At 36.3% G+C, this 26,464-nt stretch overlaps 1 protein-coding gene across 1 annotated transcript in view; it reads right to left on the bottom strand.

The window, feature by feature from the left end:
* The window catches only part of LOC113234852 (SKI family transcriptional corepressor 2-like), a 50,464-nt gene extending 41,618 nt beyond the window's left edge, over nucleotides 1–8,846 (bottom strand). Inside the window, exons 1-7 of the mRNA XM_026470374.1 lie at nucleotides 8,754–8,846; nucleotides 6,886–7,111; nucleotides 6,004–6,145; nucleotides 4,194–4,448; nucleotides 3,538–3,707; nucleotides 3,108–3,231; nucleotides 2,584–2,779 (exon numbers count right to left, since the gene is read on the bottom strand). Coding sequence (XP_026326159.1) covers nucleotides 2,584–2,779; nucleotides 3,108–3,231; nucleotides 3,538–3,707; nucleotides 4,194–4,448; nucleotides 6,004–6,145; nucleotides 6,886–7,111; nucleotides 8,754–8,846 — 1,206 coding nt within the window. The remainder of the gene's footprint in view (nucleotides 1–2,583; nucleotides 2,780–3,107; nucleotides 3,232–3,537; nucleotides 3,708–4,193; nucleotides 4,449–6,003; nucleotides 6,146–6,885; nucleotides 7,112–8,753) is intronic.
* Between the last annotated feature and the right edge of the window lie 17,618 nt (nucleotides 8,847–26,464).

The raw sequence follows: 26,464 nt of genomic DNA, 5'->3' as shown, positions 1-26,464 counted from the left end.
TTCAAAACAAAATCCACGTTCCATTTTACGCGTTTCGAAACGTAAATCCCCCAATTAATTGGTCCTTCGATCCCGATCGGCACTAAATTAAACATTTTCTCTTATTTAAAACCGAAATGAAGTCCATTTGAATTCGGTGCGACAGTAATTACACAGTTTACGACGTGCCAAAGCGCTTGGCGGCCATTTTGGCAAAATGGCGGCTCTCCCAGTGGATTTAAGCGGACACTGGTAGAACTTAAATGGCGAATGTTTCAAACTGAATTAAATTAATCAATGCATTAATTACTCGAGTTTCTTGGTTTCGGCTTTTGTTTGATTACGTTACGTGAGTCTGTGCGGATTAACGGCTATGTATTGGGGTGTTACTTTATTCAGATTGAAGGAAAATATGGTAGCGTTCAAAGTTGTGTGATTTAAAGAGATAATAAATTAAGGGCACGTTAAAATATCTACTATACAGTGTTGTACAAATGCATTTGCAACTAAGATGTACCTACTGTTTTTGTAAAACGTAATTTGATGTTGTTAAACTAAATTTAGGTGTAACAAAAAATACAATGATGTAAATACGGGTACAATAACATAAAAACACTTCCTACAGATTAAATATAACATAAAGTGGACTTACCCCGAAAGGGCCTGTATTCGCATAAATATTAAGGACACACACGTCCTTTCTTTTCGAAAATTTTGATGGGAATGACGACGGAACGAAGCAAAGTAATGACAAAGAAAAGGAATTAGAGATCCAAATTTCAAAAGTAAGTGGCCGGGAATCAGATTAGAGGTTGATAAAAAGTGAGACGGCAATGAAGGTGGTCGCATCGTCACCGGGAGAGGCCTATATCCATCAGTGGTCTGCGATAGACTGACGATGCGATAAACTGATGACCCAAAGTGGACACCTTGCCAATCTCCTCGTACCTCAGGGCGCGATCCGCTAAGCAGTTACCAACTTTTGACTGTATAATTGGATGCACCACAGGAAGAAAATCTTCAGATGAGTTAAATATATTTAGTGTGCTTTTTCGTTACTTTAATGTAGCATAGTTGAATACTAAAACTACTTCATCAAAATGCAACTTTTCTCCGGAAATGACAAATTACAGTTTCACGTAGTTTCAGTCGTATGAAACTACGTGAGTTACTTGCTTCTCTAAGCGATTATTTAATCTCCGCGTAGTGGTTATTCTTTCAAATAAAACCGAAAAAAAGTATAATCGGCGATTACTTCGCTACCGACGGTGATTGGAAAAAAATTCCTCTCTCAAATTGGATCTAAGTTGGCTTGGTTTGGCCCGAATACGAAAATAATGTGATCACTTCGCTCACTTCGCTCACTTGGCTCAGGTATTATTGCATCTTTGAGAAACGTTTACGCAGGGGTTCGGGAAGTATACAGACATTTGAAACCGAGTTATTATTTGAAGTGGATTCCGGAAAGTAGGTATAAAAGGGGAAAGAATGTTTATGTAAGCAATACTGTTGGTTGGAATTCTGCTTTATTTACTTAACAATAATATTAATAAAACGTTTATTTATCTCAACACATTAATTAATGAATATAAGCTACTTTACACAGAGTTTTGTAACAGACAATAGTGGTAGAAAATTAAAAGATCTCTAGGTCCGCAAAATGGCGGAGTGTTTTGCAGCGCCGCTGATATTTTGCTTTCCATGTAAAAAAAATGATAACTAAGATTTTCAGCATATTACTAAATACTTAGCACAAAATCGCGAGCCATTATATAAACATATGGGGTAAGTAATGGAACTTATGTTGCACATGCATAATTTGCATGCATTATAACTCAGAAAAAATATATACATTAATGTACAGCATTGGCACACAGGACGTTGTTTAAAAATTTAAGTATTTTGACTGTACCTTCCATGTTTATGAATTTTGTTAAATTTGTCAGATTATTTTTAAAAAATCAATAGAAATTAATCCACGCGCAAAAAGAAACTCAGGTTGTCGTCGAAAACGTACATGCTTTTGTATAATGACTGAATAGAAGAGCAACAACAACTGTAACAACTACCATCCTGTAAAAACCTATTAAATGCAAATAAACCTCGTTGCATTTCATTTGAAAGGTTCGAGTTTCATTTCCAATTATGAAATGGACAAGAAACGTCGAGCATGATGAAAAAACCAAAAACACAGACGTGTACCTTAAACCTTAGACTTAATTATTATTCGCTCTTGACCATTGACTTACAAATAAATGGACGACGGGTCTAATACAAAAACCACGAAAAAAATGTCCCAAGTGAACCTATTCGAAATTTAAATTGTAATGTCATCGCAGTATCGCGCTGTCAGTAGAACAAATGAAGACTAAAGCGGAGTGTCGCGCTCTGTATACGATTTTAGCGCCTTACAAGTGCGGACACTTTTTAGCGCGGACCCGACGTCCATATAATTGTAAGTCAATGCTCTTGACGAAGTAGTTAACAACATTCTAGTTTGAGACTATTTCTTCACCTACTTTATACGCCGTGGCACTTTTTGTATCTAGTCGAAATAACATAAATAAATATTCTTCATCTATTTCACACTTATATTAAACTTACCACTTCCTTAGGCTGGTCTTCCTCGGTAGTTTCAATATCGACGCTCTCGTCGCTGTCGCGGTCACTCTTCGTCGAACGAGCGGGCGATGAGCGGAGTGACGAGCGGAGTGGCGAGCGGGGCGATAAGCGGATAGGCGATCGGAGCGGGGAGCGGGTCGGCGTGCGGCTTTGTCGCGGTGGTGTGGCTATTGGTGACCTACAGTTGTTTAGTAATGTATAATATTCTTCAAATTTAAACTTACTTTCACAATGTTTAATTTTCCGAAAGTTGAGCATTTCTTTATAAAACATTGATTTACAGGATGTTAATCTATTTAACATAATATCTATTTTTTACGCTTTATATACTGTAAAAAAAAACAAATTCTCTTTATGAGCTCTGCCGCATTAAATAAGAAAAGTTAGTAAAAATAAGTTAATAGTGGTTGTTATAGTAGATGCATTAACCTTTTTTTATATTTTCTAGTCATAAAGGTTGTTTCAGAAAAGATTAAGCATCTAATACTCTTAAAAAGTATACCAACCTGGTGGGCGATCGTGAAACAGTCATGACGGGAGACAGCTGTGGGGATTCAAGCCTCCCCCGGACCGGCCTGAACGCCCTGGGTTCCTCAATAGCGCTCACGCCACTCAGCGCTGACAGAGCACCTGACATATTTTTAAACCTTTAAAAAGTCGTGACAAGCCGTGATGACAATCGACACATCTACCCATAACAGTTGCAGCACCACTCACAGCGTTGAATCGCAAAGAGCTAAAGGGAACTGCCATTGCTCCTGAGTTGAAGTTGTCAAGTTCCTTGTGTCTGTAGTTTCACATTACTGCTTGGCAACAGAAATAGGTACAGAGTGGTAGTCTACTCCACTGCTACTTTTCTTATGATACCACGACGGGACGAAGAAGTCATGCACCTGGTGCTATGCGACTAATCGATATTTTCTCCGGTTATATTACCTGGTGTCCATAACGAAGGTTTCAGCCAAGGTATAGCGTAAGGTAGAGGCAACCGTGCCCCCCATACGTAGTCAGCCAGTCGTGGAACGGGGGCATGGGCCGTCGGCGGGCTAGCTGCCTGTCTTTTGGCCTCTACGGGCTCCGGTTCCGGCCTGCGGAGCGGGACTCTTCTGTGGCACAATTTTAGGCTGAACTTTGAACACAGATTGACTTAGCAATAAAGATTCCAGAATAAGAAACATCATAACATCAAACCCAAAGCACCTATCGACATCATTTGAATTTCGCAAGTAATTTGAACATCATATAGCATAATAAGTTACTGAATTGTATGTATAAGACAAGCATACAAGATCCAGCTGCATACGGCTTCAAGTCTATATATATACTATAAGTTCATGGTTACTAACATCCTGAAGTCAAGAGTACAAAATAAGTAATTAACACTTTTTGGCTATCAATTTTAGATTCTCGCCTGTCCCATGACTTGAAAGGCAAATTTTAATTTCGAAATCGGAGAGACACTATTCTCTGGCAACGGCACGGTCTGCCTGGGTCACGGAGTCAGGTTTAAAAACAAGCAAACAATACATAAAACCCTGGACTTATGTACATTACTGTAGAAAATTCGTTTCTGATACATCTTGATTTCTTACCGAGCAGCAGATAACATTCTCTTCCTGGTTCCACCGTTAAACATAGCCTTCACGTCTTCCCAAGCATGGACGACTTCCTCAGGGGGCGTCCCACTAAGCTTCATGTGCCGTCGCCAAGAGTTGAAGTTGGCAGCATCGGGCTGCACGTACTTGTCACCAGGACCGACGCGGTGCGAGTGGAAGATGAATTTGTTGGGCGAGAAAAAGAGGCCGCAGTACGCGCACTTGATGCATTTTGCTCTAGATGAATTGTACCTGAGTAGAGAATTTGTGTTAGTCGAAAACCGCACATGTTCTCGCCGTAGCGATAGATCGGTCAAATAAGGCGGGTTAATAACATAGTATAATAGACAAATAGGCTTGCATGTGTGCGAGTCCGCCACGCGCCATGGCTCATGTACTGACGCACACATTTGTATAATCTCGCGGCGCTCTCGAATTGCATAGCGCGGGTTGCCACAACTACTGTTCATTGTAGAATTGAAGCATTCGCTCCTCGATGTTTCAAATATTTTCCAGGGTCAAATTTATATTTTTTTATTTATATATTTTATGGACAACAAAACAGACATAACATTGATAAGAGTTAAATATGATATTACAATTTTCAGTACCAGATTGTAATCCTATGTATGTTGGACATATCAATGTAAAGTAACAAGTAATATATATTTTTTCTTAATGTCCTAATAATTTGCTTATTTACTTAATAAAAAGGTGACATGGGTACCTATTGGTGAATCTGAGTACCTATGTAAGTGCTTTTTCTTTTGGTTTTTTTTTAACGCACACTCTCATAGCATTGCACTTATATACATAGGGAAACCCTGTATCGCGGATGCCTTGGACACATAGACACATAACAACGGATTAAAGATTAACTTTGTTTAACAATTTTCTCCACATTTTTGTGCTCAGGACCAAAAGGTCGACAAAGTCAGGTATCTTGTGTATATGACTGTACAAACTTTCAGTTTATTTCTATCTCATGATCATACTTCCATTACTGAGATAGGTACAGGCTCAAGAGCACGTCAAGCTTGACACTTGAGACTTAAATCTAACTCTATCCCGCTTACGATAAGAACGGTCCAAAGTACAAACTGTCAAGCTTGAGGTGCTCTTGACTATACTAATCCGAGATGCTGGTATAAAAATATCTATATGTAAGTACTGTATTTGACAAAGGTTTTTTCAATACAGCACGAGAATATCATCATGAACACCTTAACTTTTTCAAATTGTGTTTACAACCTGTAGGTAACCTGGAAAACAGTGTTAGCTTAGGTTAGTGGTTAGTGTAGACGAGACTTTAGAAAGTGACGTTGCTAGTGCAGTGTGTAATCTTGCGTATGACTTTAATAAAGAGTGGATCAAACGAGGATAGTTGCTCGCCGCTGTTGATGGGAATAGACCTGATTATTAATTCTATCAAACACATTGAAAAATTTGTTCGACCCGGTGGGACTTCGACTACCGAAAGTCAGTACAAAGATCCATAACAAAAGCACTTAGGTGGTTTTCGACCACTCGGTAACTTGACCTGTGGGGCAGTTGGTAAGAGCAATGCTATGGGTGCAGCATGGTGGTGGGTTCAAGTTCCACCGGGTCGAGAAAATTTTTGTATGTGTTCCATCTTTGCATTAATAATCATAACAAAAGTAGAGGAGTTAATTCACAAAATATCTCAAATAATACCTCTAGGTACAACTAAAATAATAAATGTGACAACCCTACTCTCCGAACGATGCGCGGAACAGGCGGGAGTTACACTTCTTATCTTATTATACTATGAAAAACGCTCACTTACCTCGCTGGCAAGAAAGCTCCTCGACATCCCCAAGCGCACTCATGATGAACAGCAAATGCGAAGTCGTCAGGCAACCGCGGAGGGGCGTTATCTCCCAAAAAAGACTTGCATAGGCGTTCCGCTTCACGACGAGTAATCATACCTGAACGAAAATTCAAAAAGAAATAAAAAAATTGTCGTGAGAAATTACAACGACAACACGGAACTGTAGTATCAGAATTAGCTAACAACAGGCTTATATAAATGGTGTGATTAGGTGCCAGAGGTAAAAAGACGTAGCACGGCTCTACATTACACTCACGTACTCGTAATACGAGCCACCTTACGTTTTCAGTATTAAATACCCTGAGCTTAAACTATATTTTATTGATCTAAAACTATTGTGCAATTATGAAGCTGTCGTGCTAAATGTTGTCCTTGTTGGAAATTTGCATTTAAAAAACTATGGAAAAATTTTTCTTCGATAATACCAATATTATTGTATTACCTTGGGTAGTAGCCCTTTAAGAATAAAAATGCAAGGTGGTTCGAATTGTGCTCCTCATTTTTTCGATACCTTCAATGGACACTACGCCAACTTAATTTTTGGACCTGTTCTGTTTTTATTTTGTTTCTTGTTTCTTTATTTTTTCACAATACTTCGTTGTTTTTTTCGAATTTACTTTTTGTATCTCTTTTTGTAGTCTTTTTTTCACAAACTTTAGAGTGCATAATAGTAGTATATTTATGGCCTTACCAAAATAACAGAAAATTACCAGAAAATATAGCTGCGTAGTGTCCTTTTGAAGTTAAATACAGTTTATTTTTAACTTAGAAACTGAGAACGGACATAAATATCACAGCATTTGTGCCAACAATATTTTTCATAAAGGTATAACTTACCACAACGTCTGGAAGATACAGGCATAGCCCCAGCTCTCCTCAAGATCTCCAGCTGTACAGGTGTGCATTGCACGCAGGTGATGCCCAAGGCCACCCGCCGGTTATGAATCTCGTTGTAGGAGAACTGCTTTAGCAGTGTATTAGATATTTGGGCCAGACAGAGTCGTTCGACCCCTTCGATAACTAGTGCTACGATAGGTACCCCGTATAGGAGCACCGAGCTGACCTGATAGGATATAACAATTGCTTTTCATGTTGTTATTAGTTTCTTGGAGCCTTTTCACACTGGCCTTTTGCGAGGGATTGGACAGCGCCCCGAGCACGCTGCGTGTTCGCCGCGTGCACGCAGCGCTAACGCCGCGATCCCTTGGCGATTTTAAAGCGATGTCAGCTCTCAAATCGCCAAGTGGCCACGCGGCGTTATCACCGCGCTGTCGCATCACGATTTGAAAGCGATGTGACAGGGGATGTGTAAGCTTATTAAAATGATACTCATATTCGTACCATTACAAACCTATAAACCAAGTAATGTATTATTGCTAAAGTGACTGAAAGAACGAATGGTTCTCCAATATTGTCTATTCCTTACTAAAAATAGGAAAGAAATAACGCTATATGAACTGTATAATGCCATCTCATTCTTTTTTGATGTTCCGAATCGTCCTATCGTAGTATTATGTTAAAGTACTTAGTATTATTTACATTTTGAGAATTTAAACTGCCAAAAAAGAAAAGTATGTAATAATGAAATCTATTAAAATTACGTTGTTTTCAATTATTTTTCAGCATTCTCATGAAGAAAAATAAAACAAGCTGAGTCTTGATTGTCACGTTGTGAATTCGGAATTATAGTCAAGTGTCAACTGTTAATGTCGCCAAGGAGCATATAGATGTCGCCGTCATGATTTTACGAAATAAACATCGCGTAATTTTATTTAACGAGAAAATATTTTCTATGTACTATTCAATAAAAAATAAACAAATAAGTTCAACTTAAACTTTTAATCATTACGAATCAATATTAAGACAATGAAACTGAAAATAATATTGTTTCATGAATAATATATGAATAAGGAATAATAAGTGAATAAGGATTCCATTGAATCCTTGTAATTATTTTAAGATTGCTAAATTTGACATAAGAGTAATAATACTTTAATATTAAAGTCGCATCATAGTACGAACTGAGTGAATGAATAGTCACAAAACTGCCAATAAAACATAGTTTAGTCATAGTTTTAACATTATAGTAAGCTTACTTTAAGCGCGTCACATTACGAAAAGGCAATTTAAGGTTAAAGTAATATTGTTTTAAGAGGTTGTGGTAGGCCCCCAGCTCTCAAATCGCCAAGCGGCCGCGGCGTTGTCACTGCGTGCACGCCGCGGTGTTGCGTCACTCGTAAACCGCCAGTGTGATGAGGCTCTTATTCTTGATTGTGTTTTTTTGTACTAATTGACTAAGGAGTACGATTTTAGCCAGTCTTCTCCACGAATCGTCCTAGGTCTACCTTTTTTCATATCTTGGAGCTGTAGTTCGTGTCAATCTCGTGCTACCGACATTCATTGGAAAAGAAATTTATACGATGCGTGGAGAATGCTCGTTTTGAAAGCTGAGTATGAATGTAAGTTTTGCCATAGCATAATAAGTGTAATCGGAATTGATGGAGTTAATTTAGCTAAAGTAAAGAATACTATTACTAAAATATATGTGACGGCCCTACGCTAAAAGCGTACAGGTGTAGTTTATTAACAGGCGGGAGTTGGACTACTTGTTTTACTATACTGCGGTCTTAAATTACGAAAATGTGGATTAGGGCAGTTAGTAAGAGAGGCACATGAGTGGATGATTATTATTTTGCTTCATTTACCTGGTTGGGTTTGCTGGTTAACTGCATGGCTTTGTGTTCGGACCGAGGCTTCAGGGATTCCCGTGGCGAGAGAGCCAGATTTGTCGCTTCCATCCTTTGGAAAACATATTTATTATTATTACTTTGGTATCATTTCAGATTCTCGAGGTCTGGTACTCAAGTTCAAGAACCAGCGAAGGATACGTGCCCAATTGAGCTACGCCGTTTTCTGCATTTGCAATCTATATGCCACAGGAATCCAAAATAATTGCGAACAAAATTGAGATAGATTTTTGTATGATACCTAGTGACCGGATGAAGAAATTGTGCTATCAGGCGGTAGTGACAGACACGCCCATCCATAGCAATTGCTGGGCCACTTAGAGCTTTATCGCAATGATCTGAGGGGCGGACGGAGTAGCAGTACTCCGTCCGTCACTATTTCTACATAATAAATGTGATACTAAATTGAATTTTAATTGTATAATAACGAATTTCGTAACCGACTGTCTAACAGCAATTTTTTTTTAAACTTTGCGCTTACAATATTTTTGTTGACTCTATTTAAAGGTTTTTTTTATTATACCAAGTGACAAGGCGAACTAGTCGTGCGCTTGGTGGTAAGCGACACGCCTGTCCATAAAATTTACAGTGCCACTCAAAGCTTTAAATCGCAAAAGTCCAAGGGGAACTGCCACTGCGCCCGTCACCCTGAAACATAAGGTGACAAGTTCCATGTGCCTGTAATTTCACCAGCACTACTAGACTAGATTTAGAGACATGTGTCTGTATTGGACCCGTAATGCTGTGATGAAATTTACTCTGCACATATCGGCACTGTCATACCGTAGAATCCTAAGAGGCTGCAACGTTTTGTACCAAATGCTTATACTACACGATCTATCATCAAAACACTCTTTCCAGATGTGGCTATACCATTTTCAAATAACCATAGTGATTCGAAGCCTCACTTGGCGTGCCACCTCTTTGTTGGCGGCGGAAATCTAACTCTACAATACTCTAAATGCTTACATAATCTTTCTACATCTGCAATAATTTCTCAATACATTAAACAAACGAACGGTAATATAACAAAACGACTTAATTTACTGTTACCGCGCCATAAACCCGCACAGTGGTGCGTCGGCCACACAAATTGGGACAAAAGCGCAAAAGCGATCGTTTGGGCAAATAAGCTGTTTGCGTGAGAACACTGTATCGAATATCAATTGAGAGGGTGCGAGGGTGTGCCCCTTGCGAGGGATGTTTTATTCAATGTGTTTGATTTACAGTTTTTATTTTTGAAGGCGTGAAGATGTGCAGTATCCAATTAAAAAACGATGAATCAAATTATTTTACATGATAGAAATGAAACTAGTTTTTTCAAACAAGCCAACGTTTCGAACCCTTTTTAGGTCCCATGGTCACGGGTGACTGAGATGGTAAAGTCGTCAACCAGTTATGTTTCATATTAATGCGAACCACTCTATTTTCCACTATTGTTACAAAAGTTATTAATTAAATACCTTATTTTTTAAATTTCCAAACAAAACATTCTAATTTACGCAACACGTGTTTACACATTTTTTTAAATAAATTTATATTTATTATTAAGTAATAATGATAATAAGAACCAATTAAAACATAATTAGTACTGGAATCTTATGTCCACTTGCTACTTGGGATTTTTCAGCAGAGGAAATACTTTACCATCTGAGTCAACTATGACCATGGGATCTGTCAAGGGCCTGAAACTTTGGTTTGTTTGAAAAAACAAATATACGCGACCTGAAAAACTAGTTTCATTTCTTATATTGTGTAACAATCGCAAAAACCTAAGAACTCCATATTTTACGTATTTTTAAGAAATGCGTTTCATGTTCGATTGACCTTATTTAACTTACTTTACGTAAATAAATTCTTTTATTTAAACTAAATAAGTCTTCTCATAGTAAAATACGTAATTTAAACATGTTAGTTGACAAACAGAATTGTAATATAGTAAATATTAAACAACGAGACGTTAAAATATTTCAAAAAAAGTGCAGTAAACACTTGAATATGCCATAGTGAATCAATTTCATTCTGTAATGTAACAAAACATTTTACCACTCTAGAATGATAAACGGCCACTTTAAATTACCGGCTCTAATGTTGAAAATCAACATAGGGTTGGTTACATCGGAACAGGGTGTTTGAAACTATATGCATGGATTATTTTTCAAAAAGGTCGGTTCGTGTAAAAATTAAATTATTGGAGTTGACATCAATTTTATTAAATATTTTGTAAATATCATGAAGGTAAATGTTTTTATGAACAGGTAATATTTAGAAAATTGTAACTCATGGAAACGAATGAAAAGGTCTGAGCTCTCCGTACATTTTTTGCGTTATATAAAATAAATAAGGAATTGAAAAAGGTATATCAGAAATGCAGTAGGTCCGTAGTCTCTGCTTACCCCAGTCATGATGCAGATGAGGGCAGGCATGATGAAATATAATATCATACCTTATATAAATATAATATCTTATCATTTTATATTTTTGTCAAATATGTTCATTTAAACTGTGTTTTTAAATAATATAAACCATTGACCAACAAACAGAGGTATTCTATTAAACTTTTGTGAATAATTGCCACCCCTGCACAATGGGTCGACACACAACGTACGCCCGCCAAAATAATTGATTAAACGACATCACATTAAGGTAATGATTGCATATGTTACGTTTTTGTCTGGGTGTCGCTAACCAGTAGTACCACTAGTAGTTTTATTACGAATTGTGGTGATTTCTGTTATTTCCATAGTGTTATTACGACGCCTTGTTTAATGGCCCATAATTGTATTAACACAGAATAATTCGTTATATTTGGAGCAATAAACAGGAATTGGTTTTGTTAGTGACAAATCAATAGATGCGTGATTGTGTGAATGTAATTGGATAAACAACATTCATGTCTCCAAATAATCATCAAAAACTTTACTATTTTTTAAATGTTTAGTTATTAAATAGCAGAGCCTGGTGTGGAAAGGCAACTTAATTTAAATTAAATTGAAATGTGTGTGCAATTTTTTATACTTTTATTTTAATTTTTATGTTTATATTATTTTGTTTCATTTCAATTTACAATTTTAATGTAATTTTATTTTATTTTGATATCCAATTTAATGGTTTTTTATTGTATTTACATTTATAAGTATTAAACTGTGTAAACTAACATAGTACCTAAGGTTTCTGTAGAACTAACACGTGGACTTATGTTGTCTTTAACAAAAAAACTATTATTATTATTAATACCTCCCAATGCTGACTAGAGGTCTCCTTTAAGAAGACGGTTCAAGCCCGCCACGCTAGTCATACGGTTTGGTAACTAAGGTGCAGTGTGCCGTGTGACGCCTCCAGGGTCTATTCATTAACCCGAATTTCCGATCACTGGGAAAAATTACTAACTAAAACGGACTGACTAAAGATGACCAGACTAACGTCTTTCGAGCGTCAGCGTCTTCGACGTCATCGACACGACGTCTACGCGGCGGCCACGCAACGCCAGAGCGGCGTATACCCTGGGAAAAACTGCTTATTTTTTAAACATTTAAGCGTTGTAGCTTAAGCGTCTAAAAAAGCGTGCTTTTTTAGACGCTTTTTAGTTTGAAGCTTAAAAAATCGTTTACAAAAACGCTTAAGCGCCTAGACTTTTATGTTATACAAAAACATATAAATCTCGCTCATATAACGCAGACAAACTATCTACCAAGAAAAAAAATCAGTTCGAGTCGCGAAAAAAGACGATTAGTTCCGAAACAAGTGCACACATGTGCATCTCCCTTGGGTATGGAATCGACCCCCGGACGAAATCAACACCATATGGTACATTGTAACGGATTTATAATTACCACTGTATTTTGTATTAAAAAAATCTCAAGTGGAGAGTAGTGAGGCCTGATGAGCACCCGTGAGGACCAGTGATGACAGCTGAACCGTGAAATGGGGAATGTGATTAATACGATGTAAGTATGTTAGAGTTTCGATAAATAATTAGGGACCATCCATGCGATGATTTCGCAACGTGCATCAATTTCGATAAGTACGAAGTTTTGGCAAAATTCGTTAGGACGAATCGACGATTTTCCTTTTTTTTTATTGTATCTTTACACAGATATGTGTTTGTTTTTTTTTATTGGAGAGTGCTGTGTACTTTGTACTGAGTACTTTGCTCGTTTATTTTATTATTAATTTATAACGTTGTCCTATTAATGTTATTAATATATCTACCATAATTTTAATTGCAAATATCCCTTCCTCAAATTAGTTAAAACCATGTTAAAAGTATATAAATTCAATAATTAATAACAACGCCTGACAATTTTTTCCGGCAATTTCGCAGTACGTCGCGTAGTTTGTTTATAACTTTTTATGATTACATTGACAGGATTCAGGAAATTAGCCACTTCTTTTGCAATCGTAGTCTCAAACTATCGACAAGATGCCGTTTAGGGCGGTGCTACATAGTTTCAATTCTCTTGTAAGGAGTAGAATTATGGACATTAACGGAGACGTTAACGTAAACAGTTAGAAGTCTTCGAAATGGTTTTGTAGATTTTGAAAATATCGTAGACGGATAGTCACCAATGACAACGTATTGCGGAGGATGAACCAAGCTGCAGCACTTCGGGTACATCATGCGGAGTGATAAATACCCTATGCTGCAACTCATTCTGCAGGGAAAAATCCAGAGCCGCAAAAGGCGTGGTCGTAGAAAAACCAAATGGCTTCAAAATCTTGCAGAGTGGTTCAACATAAGTACCGCAGACCAGTAGTGCGATTCACGTAAGTTCAAGCTATCAAAATATCGTTGAAGTTACGTAGTCGTTCGATCGAAGTCCCATCCAAAATGGGTATTTACATATCACTTGAACGAACGTTGATATGAGTAGAATCGAAACGTAACGACTAAAGAACGACATCTTGGATTGTGAAATTTGACATTTAGTCGTCGAAAGTCTATTGAAAGAACTGTCAAAATTTTAGCAGAATACGTATGACTTGTCGTTTAGAATCGATTTAAATTCGGTTCATGTACCAGAATACGCTTTAACGACATTTGGATCGAACGACTTTAAAATTGGACTCGTGGACGTTCACTGTCGTGAATACGAAAAAGCAGTTCAACGACTAAATCGCTGTAATAATAGCAGACCTCCAGTAGGAGATGACGCCCCAAAAAGAAGATGATTAATAGGAGCATTAAAAATTTCATAATACATAATTTGTATCGTGTAGTTGGTATTATTTTTATGACTTTCCTATGACAAAAGCGATTTTGATTTCTGATTCCATGTGGCTATATTATGTTTTCATTTACACAACTTTGGTAACAGAATAATCTCAGTACATAGTACTAAAAATCCGATCTCAAAAGTTCGTGGAACTACATCTATTGCCAAGTTTTATTAAAATCGGTTAACGGAAAGTGCGCGAAACCGTATTCATCCTCTCGTTTGCCACCCTTAGTGGCGGAAAACTTTCTTCAAATTTAAATTGAACTACAGGTCCTCCTCGAACATCCTCTTTCGAACAAAAAATAATCATCAAAATCAGTTCATAGATTTATCGCGTAACGTACGTACAAAAAATAGTACATTTTTCTGTTATCAAAGTCGAAACAACAAAAATAAATTTAAAATTGAGATCACTTTGGCGGTTTTTAGTGGAGGCCTACGTCCAGCAGACGATATCTTTCGGTTGAAATAATGATGACCAAAAATGACACACGTGGCAATTCATCGCCCTTTGTTTTTAACTGACTTCAAAAAAGGAAGAGGTTCTCAATTCGTATGTCCTTTTTTTTGCATGTATATTACGCGATAATTCCGGTATTTGTGAACCGATTTTCATGATTCTTTTTTTGTTGGAAAGGGGGTACTTCCATAGTGGTCCCATTTCATTTTGAAGAAAATCATCCACCTCTAAGGATGGCTGTTCACGCATGAAGATTCATTTTTATCATAAATAGCGCCTAACTCCAATTTAGGAGCAATTATTTTAATGGTTGATTTTGCTATTTCTTAAATTCAAGGCGTTTTTCTCTCTATATACTTTGAGTAGTGAGAACCGATTTTTATTATCTCCAGTATCAAGTCCTGTATAGTGGCGAACTAGGGGATATTTCAATAAAACTTAGCAAATGGACGTAATTCCACGTACTTTTGAGGTCGGTTTTTCTAATACTCTGTACTGAGATTATCTGAACGTTGGTTCACTATTGACCTGATCGCATAAACAAAACATTTCCCAATAAATACGAAACAGCGAATACACCACATATTTATTACACTTAGTAACTAGAAACGAATAAACGCAAGGGTTCGAAGGGTGCCGTAAGAGATAGTAAACCGTAACAGCTCGCAACTGGTGCCTTATAAAGATTAAATAGTATTGCCGGCACAAAAGAGATTCTTTGAAGGAACGGGCGGATTTTCGTAGGGTGACCTTCAGTTGTTTGAAAAGATAAATCTTCAATGCGGTTCGCGACCAGGTTGATAAAGGAGCGACTGGCGATAATCTGTCAATAGGACATGTTACTGTTTCAATAAAATTATGAGTTACAAAATGTACAAACGACATGAACATAGGACGAATCAGGTACACAACCCGGATGCGCTACCTGGGCGCGCGTGCTCGCAGGCCGTATCGCCTCTTCGCCAACAGTGGCGGCGCGCAATTACACTCCTTAACGACTTGCTCACCCAGTATCAGAATTTAGATATATTCTTTGACAAATAGTATGTTACCCGGCGCGGGATACTTCTGTCCGTGAACTACCTTTAGAGTATTGGTCCTGTAGCGTGGGTAGAATACTGTGCGCAGTGTTTTTCAATTTAATTACGTAATATCATTTTTCTTAATTTTGATTAGTGTACACATGGCGGGCACTTTACGGGCGTTGAGCGCTCGTTGCCACTGTTTCAGTGCAAGTTAGGCATATATACTTACCAATAAGATTCCGGAGAATATATTAAGACTATCATTTCCTAAGTTTAAAACTTACAATAAACGTACTTTAATTGAAAAGTCATATTACAAACTGAAGAGTAAGTTTTAGAAAAAGAAATACGGAAAGACAACAAGAGTCTAAATTCCACACAATTATGATTCAAAAAATACTCCGTAGCTTTTAAGTTTACTTGAAAAGAGCAATCCCTAGAGTTTCTTACTCGTTCTTCTCAGGGAGGTCAGCGTAGTGAACGAGCAATAGCTTAAAAAATGACGTTTTCAAGTGTAAAAATGTTACCTACGGAATAAATGATTATTTGACTTTGCCTTTGACATTGGGCTTTCTTCTTTTCGTCATTGTCATCTCCGTCACAGAATATAAGGACAAGCCTTTTTCCCCAAGCCTTTCTCCTTAAAATGTTATTCGAATAATCCTTACTTAACATATTCCATGTTTCAGGACGTTTCTCAAAATCGTCTATGAATAAGTCCGTATTAAAGACTTCTGTACCCATTTCTAGAAAAAAAATTCTATGTAAATTGTAGAACACGTCTCGCCGCGTCGAAAACGCGCTCGTGAGAACGGCAGTAGCGCAAACCTTAAACCTTAAAGCGCGCTTCAACGCGCGTTGTTGACAAGTTCCCGGCGTTTAGCGCGGCATTGATCGCGTGTTAGCCGCTCGCATGTGAACACCTACAGCGATTTACGTACAAAATTTAGTAAGTTGTAAGCGCGCGTCAGCGAAACGCCCGTTGAACGCTCGTCACGTGAACATGCTCTAAATAATACTGTAGTCAAAGATTTCAAAAAGTTTGTTTTCCTCACATAAGAATCAAACCGGTCAAATGTGAAAAAATGTGGAAAACCTGTATTTTTGTGATGCTGATTGAAAGGGTCAATTATAAGGATTACGTTTGTATGTGTGTGTGTAAACACTTTATTGTACTTACAACAAAACAAATTTAACAATGAATTTAAAACGTTAGTGTACAAACGCGAGTTTATCCCATAAAGGGATTTCTTATAATAATTGAAGGGAAACTTGGTTCTTAGGTTGACAATAAAATGAAATAAATCATAAAGTTTAACGCTACATACTATTGACTTACAAATAAATGGACGACGGGTTCTAATCAAAAACCACGAAAAAAATGTCCCAAGTCAACCTATTTAAACGTAGTGACATGTAAAGGAATATGAAAAAGCTAAAACGTTGAATTTAAATTGTAATGTCATCGCAGTACTGTCTAATTTTGCTTGCTTCGCTAACCAAGACTAAAGCGTGAATGACCCTCTGTATACGATTTTAACGCCCTATAAGTTCGGACACTTCTTAGCGCGGACCCGACGTCCATATAATTGTAAGTCAATGCTACATACTCAATAATTACAAAGATAAACATATTATATCAAATATACATATGAATACATATACATTTTACTTAATATTGATGTAGGTGGAGCACAATATCCTATCTACAATATGTTAAGTAGTTTCTCTCCATATCGCCGTAAGACACCCTGTAGGTACATTATACAAATACGTGAAAAAGTACAACAAGTCCCAGTATGTCTTTTATGTAACTAAATGATAGCAACCCTACTGGCCCAAGCACTTGACGCACAACAGTCTGGAGTGTCCCTTTAGTTACGGATTATCCGCAGAAGTGCACAGCATGTTGTCAATGGTATGCGCTGCGGCGGATTTACCGCCACGTATTTATTTCGGCACACTGTATTTGTATGGACAGCCTGTATTATGGGGCTGGTAGTTGTGTTTTCAAAGAATATTATGAGGGCAGCAATATCTGTGTTACTAGTTTGAGGGGATAGAGAACCCTATTTTATATACTTTTAACCTATTCATTCCCCTGAATCGTTTGCAATCCGGTAATGTATTACGAATGTTTTGTTAATTAAGATCGTTACTACCTCACCTCGAATTTTTCCCATACTAATACGGTTCATTTTGCTTGGATCGAGCGACAGGGACACTGGTTTTATTTCAGAATTTATTTTTTACAAACGAAATTATAGCCATTTGAAAAATGTAGGTGTATCGAATAGTATACCTGTTATAAGTAAAATATCTACATATTGAATACAGCGGTTCTCATGTAGAATTTCGAGGTAAGTTTGTGTTCTTTTTTACCATCAATATTTTTAGTAATCGTAAATGTTTCACACCGTATAGCAATCAGTCTATATCCTCAATTTTACTCATTGACTTACAATTATATGGACGACGGGTCCGTGCTAAAAAGTGTCCGAACTTATAGGGCGTTAAAATCGTATACAGAGCGTCATTCACGCTTTAGTCTTCGTTTGTTCGACTGACAGCGAAGCAAGCAAAATTAGACAGTACTGCGATGAAATTACAATTTAAATTCAACGTTTTAGCTTTTTCATATTCCTTTACATGTCACTACGTTTAAATAGGTTGACTTGGGACATTTTTTTCGTGTTTTTTGTATTAGACCCGTCGTCCATTTATTTGTAAGTCAATGATTTTACTATATATTTTTTACAGTGATTGAGATTCAATAAATTCACTATTATGCTGAATCAACCAAAGCCATTTGACTTTATATTAGGTTGAAACTCCGTTGGCCTAGAAATGTCAAATCCATAAAAAAAATATTATGTGATTATTAAGTACTAGCTGATGCCAGCGACTTTGTCTGCGTAGAATAAGTAATTCGAGTACCCTGCTGTACTATACCAATTTTCATATTTAAATGGTACTCCATACAGATTTTCATCCCCTATTGCACCACTTTTAAGATTTATTTTTGGGACATGAAGTAGCTTAGCCTTTTCCTAGGTCCCATCTATCTCATTCTCATTACCAAAACTAATCAAAATTGATTCAGCAGTTCAGACTTGATAACGTAAAAGAGATCGAAATACTTTCGCGTTTTTATGTAATATTAGTTTGAATTACTTAAAATACGTTGCCGTACTTCTATATGCTTAACACAATTGCAATAAAGTTTAAATTGTAATATATTTGCACAACACTACTTAAGTACATAGAAGTAGCGAAGGGTGGATATTTGAAGATGTTAAGCCGATGTAGAAGGCACACAGCAAATGTTGCAATTGCGGTATAATATACTTATGAAATACATTTCGCAAGAAACGCTAAAAAAGTTACTATTATAATAACAACGTTCATAAAACCGCTAGAAAACAAAAGACGAATTCAAATTAGACGTTCTGGTAATATGTGGCCAGTAATTCATATGACCGTTATTATTATAACTCAACATTTTTTACGGTTCCTAGATGAGTGTACTAGAAGGAGAATTAATTTCATAGACATGCGAATCATATTATACCGAACCGAATAATATGGACTCATCGCCACTGTCTAGAATATTCAATAGAATACACTAATAAAAAGTTATAAGTTATTGTTGCTACGACCTATTTTATATTCTCGTCGTTGTCACGATTTATAAGATACATTTTGAATTTTTAAAAGGGAGAGGCACTATTCGTCGATCGTGATGCAGTCGCCGGGTTCATGGACGTCAAATGATACGTGTTATCTCGAACATTGCTGCAATCTGCATTTGTGCTGGAAGTAACGCACTACAGAAATACAACCACCTCAAATTGAAATACGATAGCGTATTATTGTTATTATAATTAACCCACGCACGTAGTATTAACCCACTGTAGTATTCGCAAATAATTTGTTTCATGAAGTTTGTATTATTTTTATAATTTTCGTGTGATAGAACCACTTATGGCATTGTTTATACCCTGGGTAATAAATATCTTTTTTATTTTTTGCACACAAATTTCTTCTACATTTAGACCCTGTCGTTGATGCCTGTGACATAGTATTTTTAGTAGCAGCAGGGCTCTTTGTGAAAGAGAGGAAGTACTGCCACCTTGCCTATTTCTTCGGCCCAGCAGTAACGTCAGCGTTAGTGCATTCCGGTTTTGTAGGGTAAGAGTGCTGGTGCAAATTACAGGCACAAGAGGTTTGTCAACTTATGTCTCAGGGTGACAGGTGCAGTTGCAGTGTTCCTTACATCTTTGCGATTAAGTGGCATTATAACTGCTACGGACAGGCGTGTCGCTTACCACCAGGCGTACGATTTACTCGTCCCGTCAGTTGGTATTGTAAGAAAGACATTAGTAAATATGTCTACATATCAATATAATACGATCAACGACTCGTGGCCAAGCAGTGCTCACAGAGACGTGGTACTTTCTGCAGCGAGCTAGATCGTTGAGAGTTAGGACTAACGTGGTAGATGGCACGATTTAGTAGCAGTAGAGCTACTTGTGAAAGTTTGTCCAGGGAAGTTGCTACCTAACCTATTTCTACCGCCAAGCGGTAATACGAGCATTACTGCGTTCCAGTTCTGAAAGTGCTGGTTACAGGCACGTGAGACTTGTCAACCTTTGCGATTTAAAGCTCTTGAGTGACATTACAACTGTCATGGAGAGTCGTGGCGCACGACTTATCCTATGCTGTCCACGATGCCGTAAGATACCTGACCCCTTACCTGACCTTTTGGTTCTGAGAGCCTTCTTTACGCATTCAACAGAAAAGTGGAAAATAAGTACGCACACACTCAAACATAGCCCCGCACTAGGGAAACCCTGTGTCGCGGGTGCCATGGACACACACATAGACAACCACAAATTACACCCAAACTCACGAGAGAAATAACTGTAGGCCATACAAATATTTCTCCCGGCCCGGGAATCGAACCTGGGACCTCTGCGTGGCAGTCCGGCATGGTAACCGTTCGGCCACGGAGGCAGTTAAATTAAAAAAATTCCAGGTTTTTGTTGAAATTTATTGTAACGTAATTTAAGATCAAACTGGCTTAAAAAGTTTTTTAAAATGTCATTCGCCAATGGTCAATAAGAATGTCATAAAATTTTCCCGTAATAATACGATCCATTTTGCTTAGGTCGAGATGCAAGGGTACTGGCTTTATTTTAGAATTTATTTTTTTACAAACGAAAGCTATTTGAAAAATGTATATAGTATACTATACGTGTTCCGCTTAATTCAGTTGATATAAAAAAAATCATTTGTATATATAAAATACCTATTGAATACAGCGGCTTTCTTGTAAAGAGTTAATTTTGTGTTCTTTTTTCTATTGTGAAAATATTTTTAGGAATCGTGTTTTCACGTCTTATAGTAATCAGCGTATATCCTCAATCCCAGGTCTCAGTGTCGATTCCCGGGTAGGGAGAAATATTTGCATGGCCTACATTTAATATCTCGTGAGTTTGGGTCTATTTTGTGGTTGTCTACGTGTGTGTCCATGGCACCCGTGACACGGTTTCCCCAGTGCAGTTTCCCTATGTCGAATGTATGCGTTATTATTATTTAAAAACCCAAATAAAATAAAATAAATAGTTATACCAAAACAACCAAAGCCTTTTGACGTTGTATCGATTCTTAACCTTTCTCAACTGATCTACTCAGACACAAATAAATGGTTAGAGGGTCAGGTATCCCATCGACTACGACTGTACGAGAAGCAAATACCCAGCGAGCCATGTAGTGTGTAATAATGTGTAATATCTTTCGACAACAGACAAACATTTGGAATTAATCACAATAGATCCCAAGATATAACAATTCTCTAAATTATAACCATTTAAAACACTCTCAACCAACAATAGACCGGGAGCCGGGACCTTTAAACAAACTACGTTTCGAATTCCAAAGCGTCGAGCTACAAAATTAATTCGCGAGGGTCGCGTTATTTACTCTGTTACTTTGTTCGCTTAATTGGAGCCGGAGAGCGAAGACGCGGAGTTAATTCGTCGATTAATATTTAATCGTTGCTCTGATGGGCGTAGGTACAGCTCCCGAACTATAGCATCCAGTTTCAGTACTTGATGTTCAATGTATATTTAAGCTTTGAGGCAAAGTGAGACCCAAAATAGACGTTCTACGTTGCATTTCGACCTCACGGAAAATAGGTTTTTCCACAATAAAAAATACGAATTCATTTTTTTATCGATAATGGAAACGAAAGGTACTGGTAGTAGACTATTATCCCAAAAAACAATTAGATAAACTTCGGTCGAAAAGAAAATCAGTAAAATTTTTATTTTTCACTAACGGAAATATATGTTTTGAATTTCAATTAAATTTTCATTCCCGTGCTCTGTAATAAATCCATCAGGGGACTATGAGCTCATTTTTCAGTAAGACGGTGTACTTTATTTCTAAAAGGGAAATTAATTTCTCCGCGTCCACCTCACGCGTTTCAAAGCTTACGCTCCACGATACCATTTTGCCTTAAATGTTAAAAGTTTTAATTTTTTAGATTTTTTAAAGTGAAAATCGGAAAGTCAGTCAAGAAAATAGATTTGAAAAATGATTGTATAGTGTGTTGGTGCAACGTGACATCTTTAGTAGGTCACTGGATTACGTATTGAATGAAATGTTGAATAGGCATAAGATTCTTTATATTGAATTTCGATTATTAATTCAATTCTATTTGCACCATGAACGAATAAAGACACAATCTTCGATGGTTCCTGTTTCACCCCAACCACTTGACTGTACCATCAACCTTACGTGAAAAATGATTTCATATGTGATAACAGATTTTTATTTCTTACCAGTCATCTCACAAAACCACAAATTTTCTTTTCTGTCAATTGGTGTTTTTGTTTTCTATGTTAAGGTAATAATAATGCGCATGACAAAATTTTAATGACAAAAGTCACTTGATTTCTACCTATGATGTTCAAATAAATATTAGAACTTACAAATTTGAACAACATCTGCTGCAGACAGAGGAGGACGAGTAGTATTTATTGTCATACTTATAATCCATTTAATTATTAATATTCTGAGTTCTTAGGTTTTCGCGATTATTACACATAGGAATGAAACTATTTTTCCGGATTTAAATCGCGTATATTTGTTTTTTCAAACAAACCAACGTTTCGGGCCCTTTACAATCAGAAAAATAGTGTCATTTCCTAGTATTATTCTTTTATTCTTATGTAGGTATCTCCTTTTTATCTTAAAACTACCTGCTGTTGTTTAGGTAGACATGTACTACACAGCGTATATTCCTATTATTGTTAAGTTTACCATAAAGTATGTTATATATTATGTGCATTGCGACGAAATCACAAGTAAAGAAAATTTTTAATTTGCCTTAATATGATATAAGTATATTTTAATTATAATACGTTTTTTCTTTAAAAGTTCAATACAAATGGCTTTAGCTGTTTCTGCATAACAGTGAAAGTGTTCAATCAATCACTTTGGACAACATATATAGTCAAATTGAGAATAAACACATTACTATACGCATTGACTTACAATTGTATGGACGGCGGGTCCGCGCTAAAAAGTGTCCGAACTTATAGGGCGTTAAAATCGTACACAGAGCGTCATTCACGCTTAAGTCTTCGTTTGTTCGACTGACAGCGAAGCAAGCAAAATTAGACAGTACTGCGATGACATTACAATTTAAATTCAACGTTTTAGCTTTTTCATATTCCTTTACATGTCACTACGTTTAAATAGGTTGACTTGGGACATTTTTTTTCGTAGTTTTTGTATTAGACCCGTCGTCCATTTATTTGTAAGTCAATGACTATACGGTGTGAAAACACGATTCCTAAAAATTTTCACGATAGGAAAAAAACACAAACTTACCTCGAAATTTTACAAGAAAACCGCTGTATTCAATAACTTCTTTACATATACTTATGATTTTAACTAAATGAAATAGGTATATTATATGACATACATTTTTAAAATTTTGTTAGTAAAAAATAAATTCTGAACTAAAGCCAATGTACCTGCCGGTCGACACAAGCAAAATGAAACGTATTAGTAAGGGAGAAATTTGAATTCGAACTGAGCAGAGAGAACTGAGAGTTTAATAAATAAATAACCAAATGAACAAATGTATATTTATTATTATTATTTCTGATATCCATTTTAGACTCTCGCCTCTCCCATGGCCATAGGATAAATTTTAACTGTTTTAATGTTCGCTCAATTAATATTTATTTACAAAAAACAACACCTAGAGCTTTACAGGGGAATCTGCTTTACGAGTGATGTTTGTTCAATTTGATGATTCCGAACTCATATACGAAATAAAGATATTTTATCGACTTCTTAGGTTTAACTGTCAGCTGTGATTATGGGACTTGTAATGAGACCTGACCTTGGTTTATTTGAACAAAACAAATATACACGATTTCGAAAGTATTTAAAAAAAAGTTTTACAGTGTCACCGACTAACCCCACCCCGTATTATCGTATGCCATACAAAATTAAATCCTAAGCGGTTTTGTCTCCCCTACATAGTAAAGTATTGACACGGGCCGACGTTTGCTTTGTATCCTCTGATTTTTCGCACAATTGAATCCCTAAAGTAATCCCTATGTTTGTTGCTATTTAATTTAATAGACTTTAATTTAAATTCTATTTTTGTCTAAACAATATAACATAAATTACATACCATTTACCTGGATTCAAGAACCAATTTAGAAAAGTTAATTTCCCAAATTAATCCTACCGGGAATGAAACCCGGGACCTCCTCGTCTGGCGCCCACAGTGCATACCGTTCGACTACAGAGATTATAAATATACTACAATACATAATTATACCATCAATATGTTTGTGTGCCTAATATTTTGGCTAAACATGGTAAAACTAAGTATTTTATCATTATTAATAACAAAGATAGAACACCGAAAAATTCCTGCGATCTGGCTGGATCCGAACCAGCACCCTCAGGCAATCCGTGGCAGATGCTCTACCATTTAAGCCACGGAACGAAACAGCCGACCTTACCTTAGAATTTTTCTATGTGCTACTTGCAAAACTTCGTTTTTGGTTTTTAATGACTTTTTTGCCGTATCATCGTATCTGTGAGAAATTTATTTCTTCATTCAGAGATGTATACTTTTTTGTTATATGTCAACTTCTATACAGCCCGTGTCTTCATATATAAACATGAGCTATGATTTATTCATTGAATTAAGTCCGTGTGACAAATAATTATAAATTTGTAGCCTACTTGCAAAATATTATACCACGCGTATATTTAAATATACCTACTAATATTATACAACATACATATATTTATGTACTAAGAAGGCTACAAATTTGACAGTGATTTTGAAAATAACATCCTCACAGTTAATATTTGGTGTAAAAATATACGCGACCTGTTCATTTTGACATAATTCAAGGACGCGTCGGAAGAAATACATTATTAAATAAAAATATATGTCTGTCAAAATGTCTTTATTGTTGACAAGCATAAATACACATAACAACAGAAAACAAAAGACAGGGTACAACAAGCAGCCTTACTCTGAGATAATGTCTTCCTGGCTACCTCGGAGTGACAGGATAAAGTTTGAAAAATCGGAAGCGTACAATAAATGTTTATTTTATACACAAACCTAATACGTGTATCTCAACTCAAAATCAAACAAATAAATAAATATAACACATACAACCATGCACTAATTACTATTACGACCATCGAAAAAAGAAAAGAGATAGGAGTTTAAAAATTTCATATATTTTGTTAAAATCTCTGCTGTAATTTTGAAATATAACCTCGCAAAGTCCTACACATCTCTCTGTCGAGAGTAGGCAAGAAGAAGTATATTTATTAAACAATTATTCAGTAATCTTAAACCAACTAATAAAAAGCAATTTTTCCATCTAACCAACCGTAGCATTCCATCAAAGCTAATTTCAATTTTAACAAAAGCAGGTAATAAATAAAACATCAGCGCCCCTAGCAACTCGCAACGTTAATAGAAACGCCCTCATCAAATCAAATCACAGATGTCACGCGCCGGCTCCTGTACTATAAAATCACATTTAGTCGTGATGATTCCTTTCTTATTCGTTCTTTTTTATACACAGTACAGTTATTGTTCAATGGTAAAATAATATTTTTTTTTTCAATGGTAAAAATCATTCAAACAAGCAAAAAAGCTTGAATGTCGGCTTTTTTCAGATTCTTATTGATTAATTAAAACAATTCTGTAACTAACACGGGACACGTAAAGTTTTATCATTGGTTATTTGTTACTAAAATAACTAACCAAGCCACTTTGTCATATTCTTATGCCCAGACATAAAAGTATGAAAAGGGTAGTTGATATATGTGAGGCTAGAAAGTTGTGTCACGATAGAGTAAGGTGGCGTTCCGTAGTCCTATCTTTCATGAGGGACAAGGGGCTGAGCTGTATGTATGTATGTATAAATGCATTATTTACATCTTAACATGAAACATGGAATAGTAAAACTATAATTATGTAATTATTTTTTTCTGGGAAAATTTTAAGACATACGTCTATTCATGATAAATGGAAAATTATATGCTGTTTCCATGAATATACATAAATATAAATAAATGTAGTCGATTCTGGCAACGTTCATGTTGTTGTGTAAAATTAACGACTTTAGCCACCCTGTTAATTAAATTTTATAAGTGTCGTCAAGTCTCAGAGATTTTGTACTTAATGTGAAAACACGGGGCCTTCAAGGCATAAAATTACTTTTAAAAGCTAATTTAAAGCTATTTGCATCTATATGCTACGAATTTGCACGAAGTTGTTTATTTAAAGTTTTTGTTTTAAGGGTATTACGTAATCTTGTTAAGATTTAAATAGAGTTGCGTACTTTTTTACATTTTGTTAGATGATTATGTAATTTTATTTTATTGTGTATTTTGAAA

Source organism: Hyposmocoma kahamanoa, unplaced genomic scaffold, assembly GCF_003589595.1.
Source record: "Hyposmocoma kahamanoa isolate Upper Pololo Valley unplaced genomic scaffold, ASM358959v1 86, whole genome shotgun sequence".
Taxonomy (NCBI): domain Eukaryota; kingdom Metazoa; phylum Arthropoda; class Insecta; order Lepidoptera; family Cosmopterigidae; genus Hyposmocoma; species Hyposmocoma kahamanoa.
This window is presented reverse-complemented; position numbering and strand designations above follow the sequence as displayed.